We start from the raw sequence: 14,389 nt of genomic DNA, 5'->3' as shown, positions 1-14,389 counted from the left end.
ATACTGTTTGCAAAATTTTTCTCTTATGTTTGAGATTTCTTCTCCCAGTAAAAATGCTAGATGAGATGTTAGGATAAGAGTGTAGAGTAGCAAACCTGATTTATGAGCCTGTTATCTGACATGACTTGAATCTGCTAGGATTTTTGTGTGACAGTTTACTACATTAAAAGATAATTCTTTAATTGTTATGTACAAAAACCCACACAACTTCAGGTACTGCCAGCTCTCTCCAACATTCCAGAACAAGTTCTCCCATTGTATTTTTGTTGACCTTTTTGAGTATATGGGGAATATTTCTTCTATACATAAGGATGTGTGTATTTGGGTTATCAAAGAACACTTAGTCAAGGATATAAAAAAGAAAAAAAGATAGAATCTAGGCCAGGAGGTTTTAGGAATTTCTTCTCTCAAGTAACATCTCTTAAAGGACTTCTAAGGAAAAAAGGTGGGGTTGCAGCAAAGTAACATTTTGAACCCTGAAAATTTTGTTCGTTGTGTAGTGAGCTTGCTGTTTTTAATTTTGATATGAAAATGAATTTATTTCTAAAATCTGATTGTTGCATTCTGCAAACAATCATTAAGACAGCAAAGTAGAAGGAGCTTCATTTTCCAGTTGGATTTGTGTTCAGTTTTATTTGCCTAGAGTCTTCTAGAGCATTAATTCACTGTGCTATTAGTTTGTTTCTAGTTAAGATTCATGTGACTCTTGAGGGAGTGTGTGTTTGGATAAAAGATTTGAAGTGCTATGATCTTTGATGATCCATCTCACTTTTATAAACATGTATCTTTGTAAGACAGAAATTGCATTAATTTATCAGGACTGCCTATTTTTAGAGGTGATTGCTGGCCAGGAGTCATCTTGTCAGTTTTGGAGACAGCAGGTCTTGGAGGTGGTAAACTGGCTGGTGTTAGTCTTTGGGGGCAGTGAAGCTGACAGAGTGGTGGTCTATCACAGCTGGTTCCAAGACACACTCTGCAGCAACAGCCTTACCCTTGTGCACCAGGCTTGCCGGTCCTGTACATTTGCATCCTTTCATCTTTCTCTGTATGCTTCCCTCATTTTTCATGAAGAACTCTCCTTACCCACGTTTAGCGCAAAAAAGAAGCAGCATTTTGCTTCATCTAGACACTGAAGGAAAGGCACTGTAGAATACTTTCATTTCCAGCATTTCCTTAACTCAAAGAAGAAAGAGAATCACTTTTCAGTCTGCTCATAAGGAAAATGAATAAATACAAATGCTTCCCAGATTGAGGAAATAAATATCTGCTTTTCACCAGTCTATCTGTGCAGACCCAGGACTGGTTCAAGACTCAAGTTCTACAGGATACATACTTCTGTAATGGCATCCTCCTGGTTCACAGCTGGGCCAGATCGCTACTGCTAGAAGTGAGGTAATGCACTTTTCTCTCAGGTTTCTCTCATTCCCAGGATGAGTTTTGAAGCTGAGACAGAGTCATTTGTGGGATGTGTTACCTATTTTAATTATGAGTAGCAGAGCAGTTGCAGGTACAGTTGATTTCTTCCTTTAGTCCCTGGACTTTTCAGATTCCTGTCATAGCACTGGTCAGCTCTGAGATTCATGTGTGAAAAGTCTCAGCTTCCCACCTGTCTCTGCTTGCATGTTATATTATAGTTACTCAAGGACCTGTTCAGATTTAGTCACTGCTCCAAGATCTTGTCTGACATCTCAGCATTGCCCATTTGAGATGCTTAAGGCATGGCTCATTTCAGAGCCATGTTCGGAATTGCTACTTAATTCATTTCAAATTGAAAGTGGCCTTCTCAGCTGAGATCATTTCAGCCAGAGAATGAGTCAGCTGCAGGTTTTTATGCCTGATTATTCCTATGTGATAATGTTTCATAGCAACAAAGTGATGCTGAGCCCTTGCTGCAAGTTGAGACCAAATGGTCTTAAATTTCTAATTGAATTTGTAAGTAGTGCTTTTTTTTTTTCTTTTAGTCTTGTTCTTTGTAGGGAGATGAGAAGTTATGCTCACTGCGTGTTGCCAAAGCTGTTACACTGCTGAGATTAAACTGTTGGTTTTCTGTTCTGCCTGTAGTTTCAAAGGCCAAACTACTAAGTCTCAGAAAAAAACCCTAAGTATCGCTGGTAGTCCTTTCTCCTCATACATCAGAATTCAACTGAGAACGTCTTCCTGATTCAAACATGATGGGTTTTGAGGTGCCCAAGATGCCCACTGATTTTGTCAAGCAGTAAGCACTGGATTATGCTGATAGAAGTCTAGTTTTGAAGAACAGTACTGCACTGATGGAGCTATGTGTATCCTGGTGTATAGGAGAGTTGCTGCTTTCTAGTCTTTATGTTGAGATTTGCATTCAGACTTACATTCTCAGCTGATAGAATCACTTACTGCCACTGTGGAGACAACATCTTGTTCTTCCTCTCTTCCACTCCCTGTTTCCTCCCACCTCTCTTCTGGAGTCTGTACCTTTTGATGGGCTTTGCATTCCTTAAGAATGTAAGCAGTTCTGGAGGTGTTCCATAGGCTGCTTTTATGTGAATGCATGGAGAGCTAAAGCTGGGACGTGTGTTATTGCTGAAAAACTTGATTGCATGCACATGACCTACAAAGGATCTGCATTAACTGCAGTATTTTGTCTCAAAAGTGAATTCGGCTCACAGTTAAAGATTCTCTTTTTGTCAGTTTGAACAGACCATTTATGTTCCCAACAAATTAAAGCAGGTCATCAGTGAAGGCTAAACTTTAGGTTGTGCTCTGTTGCAGAGATCTGCCATGGCCATAAAATTGATGTGAGAATTGCATGGCTAGCTTCCAACAGCTTTGATGAAGAACTCTTTTATAGCAAGGGGCAGGTACTGGTCTTCCAAAACAGAGACAATTGTATGTAATTTTGTGAATACCCATTCATAGAAAAGACAGATAAAGAGGGCTTGAGGATGTATAGGTCTTTTTTTTTTTTTTTAAAGGTACAGTTTTTATGCAAGCTTTTCAGGAGTTGGCAGCATATCCAAACACCTGCTGCAATGTTTAATTAAAATGCTCCAGCTGAATGGAAAGCTTTTCTTCTGACCTTTATTGAAAAGCAAAGGATTGTTTGACTTTGCATAGTTCTGATGAAAAACCCTCTAGTTTTTACAGGAAAAATGCAGGTGATGAGTTTCCAGTATGAAAATTGTTGATTTAATTTTTCCCTACAGAGTTGTTTTAAATTAGCTAGTTTTATTGTACCCATTTCAATTAATTTGTTTTGATTAAAATTGCACAGGAATAGAGACAAAAATTAATCTGCAGTTTACAGTGTGATATATTGCAATACCGTTATTTTTCTCTGATGAGTCATGCCTGTGACATTTTGTTCATTATTTAACATTGCATGATTCACCTTTTGGTCCAGATTAAAAAATGTACCGTGTCCTACAGAATTTACTTACAGCTTTAAACAGAAGTAAAGGATGCCACTTACAATAGGATGAATAGACAGAAGAAAGCTGTGCATTACACTAAAATTTTGAATCATTCAATGAACATGCATTTACAGTGTGGTGAAATACTATGTTTTGTTTTAAATGTGTTTATTCAGATACAGTTCTTACCTTGGTGTTGTGAGGTGAACAGACTTTTCAGTAGGAATAATGTTCTTGTAAATCTGATTTGAAAGCATCATAAGATGGTTGTATGTAAAGCCAAGTGGTTGCAAGAGAAATAAGCAAGTATCTGTAAATATGCATCCAGTTGGAGAACTTGCTATTCACAGTTAAAGGTAAAAATTTAGGTGTGTATCATCTTTGAAGAATAATTGGTTGAGACTTTGCACTTAAAACTAAACCCCAGTTACATTTTGTGCTACTTGCTGTCAAGGCGACAGAGGAAAAACATCCATTTCAATGTTTAAAATAGTTTAAATTCTAATATAGATGCAACATCACCTTTTCTTAGAATAAACTGAAGAAAAATGTCAGATTGACAAGTCTCTCAATCTCCAGAACCAACAGGCAGTTTTGGGAAAACCATCTGTAAGGCTTACTAAAGTATAGTGGGTTTACTTTCGTATGTGTACATTCTGAGTCTGTCCAAAACTCAACTGGGAGTTTTATACCTCTCCACTTCAGCTTGGACTAGGACAAAATGAGGTTTGGTTGAGGCAGGAGCAAAGCGTTCTGAAAATCTGTGGTACATACAGTAGGTGACAATTTCTGTTTATTGTTGAATTGACTTACAGTAGTTTCAAACCCCTGGCAGAAACAATGCTTCATATCTCCTTACTAATTAATCCCAGGTCATGCAGTCATATCACCAAGGAGGAATTTCTGAGTCCTGACAAACAGAATTCCTTACAATGCATAATTAAAATGACATGTGCTGTAATTTACTTGCATCTTTTTTTCACAGAGAAAAATGTATGGCTTAAAGGTGGAAAGAAGTATAAATTTTGTAGATTAATAGAAAATAGTAAACTTTTTTTCCTTCCTTGATGTGGAACGTTAGGACATTTTGACAATAAACTATACCTGTCAGAATGGGAGCCAATATCTAATGTTAGCAATCAGCTAAGAGGCACTTCATAGGGCTTGGTATTAATCATACTGTCAATTTTAATTCCATGGGCATCCTTCTTTCCACTTAGAATTTATTTCAGAGCATGATCAGAGCTCTGCTGTTCATTACATTCAGCATTAGCTAATTTGGCTTTTGGCAACTCTTATCCCAGTTCCTATTAAACTCTAGCCATAAATTGAGATAAGGGTTGTGCCAAAACATTTCAGGATTATCAGTTGGTAGCATAGAGATGGGTGCATTATCATGCTGCTTTCAAGACTGTTGGGTTACAGCAAAATTAACTGTTAGCAAATACTTACAAGCTCCAAGACAGATGTACACCTACAGTGCTTTTTTTTCATGTCTTTTGAATTGACTACAGAATGAAATAAATGTGAGGAAAAATCGTGTCTTGTAACATTTCTGATAACATTCGTTTGTGTACATTGTAATTTCACAGAGACTTTTGTAGAGACAATTTTGCAAGTGTGCTGTATCATAAAATACTTTGGGTCACAGCATATGCTGTGTTCATAAAACAAGATTATTAGGGTAACTCTTTTTTCCCAAGCTGCAGTCAGTTAGAAGTCTATATACAAGATTGATATCAGAAGTTCTTTTATTTAGAATGCTTTCTTTCAGCAGGTGTTTCTAGAACCTGATGAATATATGATTTCTAGTGATAGACACAAAAATGACAATTTGCTTGAGAGAGGGGAAAGTGTTGCTTGGGTATGTAAATAAAACACACTACCTTATCAGCCCTTGCCCTTCTTTTTTCATACTTCAGTCCTGAAAAAGTAATCTGAAAGTGGGTTTAAAAATTCCAGTGATCTATGAAAAGGCTTGAACAGATATGTAAATGATGAGAAAGAACTGGTGGCTTTTTTGCAGCATCAAATAAGTTGGTGACAGAATTTCTATAGATTTCTAGGCTGCCTCACATCTTAATTGCTACTGTTGGAGAAAATTATGGAGAACAGTTGAGTATCTAAATCTTTCCAAAAAGACTAATAAAACCAGACAATTCTTCAGTTCATTTGTGACTGAATATGGTGTATATCAGCTGTGGTTTAAATGTTAGTAAGACGTAATCTATAAATAATTAGAAAATTGTTTTTAAAAAATGATAGATTACTAGGAAGTATAATGGTGCCTTAAAATGAAAAAATTATCATGACTATGCAATTGATCAGATTACTTGCACTTTCAAGTTTATTAGTATGTGCACTGGCAGAATATTTAACAGATTGCCCCTGATGACTTATGTTTGAAGTTGTATCTGTATACTTCCTAAGGCTTTCCAAGAGCAGGACTGAGTTTCAGAAGTAGGACTGGCTTACTTTGCTTGCTTTCCAACCGGTCTTGTAGAGCTTTTTTGAAAACAGAGGGACAGTACAAAATTATGTAAGGGCAGAAGAGACAAGCTCCCTCACTAGGAGATGATGTTTGCAATATTTTACTGTATTTCTTTTTGCTTTTCTTAACCCATTGCTTTTGCAGTTACTTCCTGGAAACATGAGCACAGAATCTGCTTCCTTAGAGATTATCTTTTTTTTTTTTTTAAAAAAAACTTTCATGTTGTCTTGTTAGTCTATTGCTCAGGAGCGCTGGTCTCGAATTGGCTTTTTTTCAATAGTGATGGTATATGAAGCAATTGTAGTATTTAGAATAAATTTACTTCTGAAAGAAACCAATTCAGTAGCCTTGAGGCATGAGGCCGGTGCTGCTAATGTATGTGTAACAGTATTGAAACAAACTCCTATTCTCCTGCTGTAGCGTAATACTTGTTTTCATGATTGAAATATACCTCAAAACAGTATATTAAAGCCTGGTACCTTGTTCAACATAGGTTTTTACTTGAGGTTTTATAGTGGATTGGTAATAGAAATAGAGAGCAGGATTTCTGCACTAATTAAAACCATTTCAGAAGTGTAAATGTAAGGAGACTCTGTACAAGCTGGCATTCATCTCTTCAGACAGGTGAATTTAATACATGTCACATCCTACCACCCCCAGGAAAGGAAAACACTTACTGTGATTCAACTGTTGAATTTTAAGACCCAGATTCAGCAAATGACCTGGGCATTATTGTTTTATCTACTCTTAAGCCTGTGCTTAAATGTTTTTCTGAACATAAATATATTTATAGATATGCTTAAAACTAAACATAAGCTTAAATACTCTGAGCAGGGCTAGATTTCACAAATGTGCTGGTGCGGTCAATAGGAGATTGACAATATGCTTTTACCCTTCTGATGGTCTGCAAGTTGTTCTGTCTGAAATGTAGCTACCAGTTTTCCTTGGGCAGCCTTTGTGGGTTTGTGTGTGTGCATGCGTGTGTGTGCTCATCATCTAAGAGGAAGAAACAGACGTTCTGTTACAAATTATAAATGGACCGGATAATGACGTCTCTGCTTATGCTTTCTGACACATTTTGCAATAAGCTTCTGTTTAGTTCTATCTATCTCAGCCACATTTTAATGGGGCAGGCTGAAATTCTCCTTCCTGGATGGTCTTTTTTTCAGTTTTGAGTTTTTGCATTTTTACATAAACATCTTCCTCCTTTTAAGAAAGGAGAAAATATATAAATAAAAAATATTTATAAATACATAAAAATAAGATTACTCTTGTGTTGAGAAGATGCATTGTATCTGTGCTCTGAAGTAGCAATACAAAGGTTGACAGAAGGCTTACTCCAGTCTAAAGAATGTGCTTTGTGATGCTCCTATGAGAAAACTGCCCAAACTTGGCAAAGATATAAGTCTCTGAAACATCTTTGGTTTATGTGCTTTGTAGAGACTTAAAGGAGCACAGCAGGTGTAAGTGCATGAACATTTCACCTGTACTGAGCATATTCCAGTTAAGAGCTGAGACAGACTTCGCTGTGCTGGAGTGGCGAGAGGCATTGGATCTGGGGCAGGAAGGCTTCACTTTGGTCCTAGTGTTTCCCTGGAGTTTTGGCAGAGAGGAGGAGAAAGCTGCTTCTGGCTGAAATGAGGGAGAGATGTGTTATGCTGATTTCGGGATAAATGGGGTAGATGGAGCATGCAGATTGTGGCAGGCATCTGTACTGTAAATGTGTGCATACGTATGTCTGTGGGAAGAGAAGACAAAGTCTCAAGTTGAATGGGAGATGTGAAGAAGCCTTGAAATAGGACCAGCATGAAATAACAACTTTTTTATCATTCCCCAACCCCCCAGGAATTTGGACATGTCTGTGGATAAAATGAAATTTTGAAAGGAATATCAGAGATTTTTACTCAGGCAGATTCCATTCCCTTTTTACAAAATTTCCACCATAATATCTGGGATATGAGGTTTTAAAAGCAGCATTTATCAGAGTAGCAGAAGAAGGGCCCTTTTTAAAGTCCCTTAGCTGTGATGATTCTGCTCCATTAGCAAGACTCTGTAATGAAGCCAGTTCAGTCTAAAAGTGGGAAGGAAAGTTTGGTTGTGCTTTCTTTTTATATATATTGCAGAAATATTTGCTCATAAATTTATTTTATTGCTGTCTATTAAAGACAATTTAATTTAATTAAACTTCCCTGAGCTTTATGGAAATTTTCTTTGCCTGTATTGCTCCCTTGACAGAATTATTTTTCACTTTCCTCTCGCCTTTTTTCTACTCTCAGAAAGATGCAAGACCCTCAAAGCTAAAAACTGTTGCCACAGAAAGACAGAAATTTTTTTTTTTGGTCTGTTCTTAGTGTTTGATCTTTGCTTAGTTTAATGTCAGAATACTGTGATCTGGAGTCCTAGCACAGAATCTGATGATCTCCCTGCCTTCTGCTCTGACAGCAACATGATCTTGCAGTGATACTTGCCTTTACATTTGCAAAGGCATTTTGCATATACCAGTAGAGAATAGAGGTTCAAAGGGATGTGCCATCCTCAGGCGTTGGCTTTTGTATAGGGTTCCCTACCTGTGCAGAGTTAGTAACCAGTGACCATCTTGCTTCATAGTATGTACTGCTTCTAGGCTGGACTACGTCCAGATTTCTGATTTTAATTTAAAGTTTTTATAAATATTAGATTCTAAAATAGGCTTTTGATACAAAATTTTATTAAAGTCTCTCCAAGCTGATGTTTGGCATGCACTTTGTCAGCTAACCAGCAACACAGCTACTGCCTATGTTCTTCTTTTTCTTTTCTTTTTTCAGTTGAGTAGATTTTGACAGGAATTGCTGCAGAAAGACCACTACAGAAATCAAATTAGCTGTTCAAAATTCCAGGAATTTAACCCTAATTTGCATTTTCTGGTTTAGAAGAGACGAGGTTGGGGACCCACTGCTGCAAAACACAGCTGCTGCTTCTACTCTTGTCGGTGGCTTTGGAGAACAGAATAGTTCTTCTGGCTCTCTAAGCACCTGGCACAAAACCACAGTTTGATGGCACTGCATTTATCAAGGGGGAGAGACTCATTGCTGTTTCTCTCTGCCTGCTTGGCAGATTGCAAAATAGGAGGGGACTTTGCTGTTGGCATTGGAGAGCTTACAGCTTGTGTGAATGTTATCCAGGGTTTTGCTTGCAGGGAAATAGTCCTGTTGTAATCATGAAGGGCATGTTCTTGGAAACAACGCCGCTCTTTAATGGTTGCAGTTAGAAATAATGGTTGGGTTTGTAACCTGATTTAACAAGAAAAACCAACACCAAAACCAACTCTGAAGAAGTTTAGTATTGGACATACAAAATTGCACTAGTTGTGTAGCAAATTTGGATAAACTTTTGTATATTTTTATAATATATTCATACTAGTGTTAATGTAACTATACTATGAAAGAGAATTTTGATGTCTATTCTGGTGATCTATACTGTACTCTTAAGACATTTCTTTTTTGAAAGTGGATGTCTCCTTTTTGTGGATCTGACTTGCAGGAATGGTACTAAAACAAGATTAAGAAGTCAGTATGGCATATGAATGATATAATGAACATAACTACTTGTCTCCCTACTTCTTCCTTCAGTTTCTTTTGAATAACTACTTACATTTCCTTAGCCAAATAGCAATTCCAAAATGTGATATAAACTGTTAATAAAATTACATACATTTTCTTTTAAAGAAGTTTCGTGAATCACATGACCCACATTCATTGTTTCTGCCAGTTACCTTCCCAATTTTATTAATATTACTCCTAATTTGCAAATAGAAACAGCTGGAGAAGTTGTCCAAGGGAGGATGTTGCTCTGATGTTTTTTTTCAGGTTCACTGGGAGTTACGAGGTGGAACTGAACTGAATTTGCAGTCTGTCAAGTCCAATGTGTTTTTTGAGGTCAGAGTCTTGTACACAGGGACATCCCACGCAGTTCTGAGCAGTTTGACTGATAAAGCTTTGTTTTGATGGGAGGGAAAAGAACATAAAAAAGCCATTCGAGGGGTAAACCAAAGGTCTACCTAAGCCAGTCATTTTTTTTTTTTTCACAGTGGCCCATAGTGGATGCCTGGGAAAGAGGATGACAATAGGGCAAGCAAAAGTACTGACTTTCCCCACCCGTACTCCAACTTTTGAGCCCTCTCTGGCTTGAAGGCTTTCTGCATTGGAGGTTCTGCCTTCATGTTTAAGGCTGTATCTCCTTGTGTTTACAGGCTATGAGTTGTGCTAGCATGGAAACTGACTTTTCTGACAAACAACTAGCATGTGTCAAAGGCATTTTTCAATACATGTGGGTAACAGGTAGCCTACTGCCAAAAAGCCCATCTCTGAAATACTGCTGAACTGCTGAGCTCTGGTTAGTTGATACAGCAATGAAGCTCTTCACATGGTGAAGTAGTTAAAACATGTTGTCCTTCTAAATCTATTTTAAAAATTACAGTGTTTTCTAAGATTAACTGCAGCACTTTTGTTGGTTTTATTTCTGGTTTCCCTAGATGTCTCCTCTCTTCCTTCCTCACCCCTATCAAAAATGGGAAAAACTTAGTCTCTGTCCTCCATAATATTATTTACATTTCCCTGAAATGATTTTGATTTATATTCTTAAATTGTCTGGATTTGCAGCTATTTTGAAGTCTCTGTGTAAAGTTACTAGCTCGGTGTATGTTTTTGAGGCTTTTCAAGAGCCAGTGGCTGAACAATTACAGCTCCAAAATTTGATTCTCTCTCTTTTTAATATGACCAAAAAATACGGGTTTTTTCTCTTTTATTTAGCAAAGTGAGATGAACCCCAGTCCAAAGGACTCTGGGCAGCTGCAAGTTACATTGTGTAACGCTGAGTCTTTTTTCCACTGTAACTTTTCAAACATCCCTGTGCAAATCCCTCAGTTTTGCTAGTTCTGTCAGACTTTTGCCTTAAATGTAAGATTTTGCTCTAATCCTGTTACCTGGTTTTGAGTTACTCCAAATTTGGTCATCTTATTTTCCTGTTTTCAAACTAAAATTTTATCTGTAAATTAGTTATTCCCCTTCAACCTGTGATTCCTTATGACTCTATTCTGCATAGGAGTATTTTTTTTATTATTGTCTTCAATACTTTACCTTCTTCCATGTAAGAGATTCCTCCAGTGCTAGTTCTGAGACATGTTTTGTTGTTACGTATTTCTATCATAAACCAGCATTGTTTGCTATCATTTTTTTTGCAAGTTCCTTAGTAGCAGATACTAAGTTGAATGGGAAAAGAAAATTTGTATGAGTAGAAGAATGTTTTACTGTTGACATAATTTTTTATAATAATGTGGTATTACCCGTTGCATTACAGCAGACATGCTAGTTGCTTCCTTACGCTCTTAATCTGTGTTCAGGTTTTAATTGATGATGTATTAGTGTTGCATTAATTTTTAGCCTTCCTTTCACCTCTTTCAATAAAGTGTCATTCCTTGCACTGTTTGTTTCCTAGACCTACTAACTAGTTTTGTCATACATTTTTAAAAAATAATTTCATGTATGACTCTTCTCTTACTTGTTGCTGTTATCTGATTTCTTGCTTTAGCTCTTATTTATTGGAATTGGTTTATTTAGAGTTTCACCACCACTCCTGTGAAGTCTGTAGTGGTTTTGCTAGCTTCTTGCTCCCATTAATTCCAGGATCTCAGGGATTTTTGGTCTGTTACATTGTTATTCATGTGCCCAAGTGCATTAAGATCATACAGTTCAGCAGAATGTATTTCAGAAAGGAGTACTGATCTGTTGCATTTATTTAAAAAATCAAGGAAATTTGATAAGTAACTTGGACATACAATCTAAATTTAAACATGTCTGTGAGTATTGTTGTATCAGTGGAACTTAAGCACTTGCTTAAAGTTAAGCACATGCCTTATATTGGTCAGGGTTTTCTCAGCTAGAAGCAAGTTCCTGCTTGCAAACATGCAGCATACTCTTAGCTCAGCCCTTGATAAGATTTAATGATTCTTGTTTAGATTATATTTATAGTTGACATAAATGAAGAAATAAAGCCACTGATGCCACAGTTTGGTACTTGTTTTTGTGAGATGAGGGGAATGGTGCATGTTTAAGTGAAGTTTAAAAGCTGATTCAACAGAACTTCATGCTTGTTTTCTCTTTAGTCATAATTTATCACAAAATATTATAATCTTAATTTGGCATCTTATATGTGGAGTGATTCTCCATTTCCTGGAAAGTTTCTGTTCATGAGTGTGCCTCTTCTTTAAAGGTCATATTTTATTTTGTTTTGTTCTCTCCTGATGCTTTCTCAGGAGTGCTTTTAGTTTTCAGTAATGTCTCTAATGCAGAAATTCTGTGTTTGTTCATATGTTTTACAATGTGCTTGTTTCGTTTGTATTACTACATGTGTATGTGTGTGCATGCACATATGTATGTTGTTACAATTGAATCTAATTATGTGGAATTATATTTACATGTGTGTATATATATATGTGAAAATTTCACTATGAAACTACACGTGCTGGGTGCCATAATTCAATTTCTGTGCACCAGTGATATGTTTTAAAAGCTATTATGTTACCTGAAATCACAAATACAAAATTGATTTAGAAATTTATAGTACATAGTGAAAATAGGATTATTATGAAAATAAGACAAACTATATTCAAATTATGAATGACTGTAAATAGAAAAAAGTATGGAGTAGCAGAGGCTCGGTGTGGTTATAGTATGCTGTGTTGTACATGTCACAAAAAAATAATTGCTTATACCTCTATTACTAAAATTTGGAAATAGTATTATGCTGTTCTCTCCATGCTTCAAACTCTATAGAAACAATATTTTTCTTTTTACTTTTTTTCCAGCACTTGCTACTAGCAATAAAGTTTATCATGGCGTTTGTCATTCCGGATAAACCAAGAGATATCCAGATAAAACTAGCCAAATTGGAATTTGAATCTCTAGAGGCTCTCAAACAACAGGTAAGAGCAACTGACATGTAGAACAGTGAAAAGCATTGGTGGCCTGAAGGAAGCTAGGGAGATTCAACTTTTGTTTTAGGTGAATAAACATGTAAATCCCAGGGTTTTGAAAGTCTTGTTTACATTGTATTAAGATTAACTAGCTAAAACTGTTCCACCTCTACCCCACAGGTTATGGTGACAGAGTGGGGGTTGAAGCATCACTGGTAGTACAGTGTACAGCACAGAGTATTAAACAAAGAGAAAACAGCACTGATTTACTTGTACACATTGAGTTGTAAACTGTAGCATTTCAGATACTGCTTCATTTTCTGTTAATCCATCACTGCTTAAGAAGTGGAGCAGAGAGCTGGAAGTTTTAACAGATTCATCTGTCCTTTCAATCCACCAATGTATGTGAGTCAACACCAGGAAAAATGGCCTGCCTTTTCAGACAGCTTGAAATTGCTGGTATGGCTAGTAATGTAGCAACTTACATCTGTTGTGCTTGTGTGTGCAAACATACTTTGTTTATATTGTCACTTCTAAAGGACACTGGGCTCTATGAAACCTCATTTGATCCTCTGGAGGTGCTTATTGTTGCAACACCAGGATTTCTTTCATTGCTGAAATACAATCACAAATCAACAGTGAACTTGGCTCTAATATTAACAGAAATTGTGAACAGGCTGAACATGTTTGAAATAATTGTGTTGAGAACTAAGTATGTATGAGGGAATGGTAATGTTGCCTTATTTTATTGTCCATAAAATATTCTTATTTTAATTCATAAATAAGGTATATTTTACAACATACATAGCAAGCACTACAAAGCAATTTAGGAAAATAAGGAACTAGATTTTTCTACTGACAAATTCTGTTTTGACAAATGATTCTATAGAAAGTGGTGGTGATCACAAGAGATGAAGAATCATATGGGATTAGCTTCAGTAGGATACAGAGATTCTACGGAGCTGGTTTTGCAGTGGCAGCATTCTTTAGGAGTTTTTGACTGTACCATGCTAGATAAGATTTCTAAGCTAGCTTACATGGCTGCAACTCAGGGAGAAAAGGAGAGTTTACAGCCTTTGGAAGAAGGGGCTAGCCACTCACAGTGATTACAAAGAGGCTGTGAGGCTATGCAGGGCGGAAATCAGGAGGTCTAAAGCCCAGCTGGAAATTAATCTGGCTTCAGCAATCAAGGACAACAAGAAATGTTTCTATAAGTATGTCAGTAGCAGAAGAAAGACCAGGGAGAGCCTCCATCCCCTGCTAGACGCAGGAGGAAACATGGTAACAAGTGATGAGGAGAAGGCTGAAGTCCTTAATGCCTTCTTTGCCTCAGTCTTTAATAACAAGACTAGTTGTACTGAGGGAATCCAGCCTCCCCAGCCAGAAGACAGAGACTGGGAGAATGACCCCCCTGCATTCCAGGAGGGGATAGTCAGTGACCTGCTGCATCACATAGACACACACAAGTCTATGGGACCAGATGGGATACACCCAACGGTGCTGAAGGAGCTGGCTGGGGTGCTCGCCAAGCCACTTTCCATCATTTACCAGCAGTCCTGG

At 37.1% G+C, this 14,389-nt stretch overlaps 1 protein-coding gene across 2 annotated transcripts in view; it reads left to right on the top strand.

Annotated features, from left to right (window-relative positions):
• Positions 1-14,389, top strand: part of ANO10 (anoctamin 10) — a 124,672-nt gene that overhangs the window by 68,852 nt on the left and 41,431 nt on the right. For both annotated transcript variants that reach the window (XM_074860579.1, XM_074860585.1), the window contains exon 12: positions 12,722-12,838. In XM_074860579.1, coding sequence (XP_074716680.1) covers positions 12,722-12,838 — 117 coding nt within the window. The remainder of the gene's footprint in view (positions 1-12,721; positions 12,839-14,389) is intronic.

The sequence above is a fragment of the Strix uralensis genome, chromosome 1 (genome assembly GCF_047716275.1).
Source record: "Strix uralensis isolate ZFMK-TIS-50842 chromosome 1, bStrUra1, whole genome shotgun sequence".
Classification (NCBI taxonomy): Eukaryota; Metazoa; Chordata; class Aves; order Strigiformes; family Strigidae; genus Strix; species Strix uralensis.
This window is presented reverse-complemented; position numbering and strand designations above follow the sequence as displayed.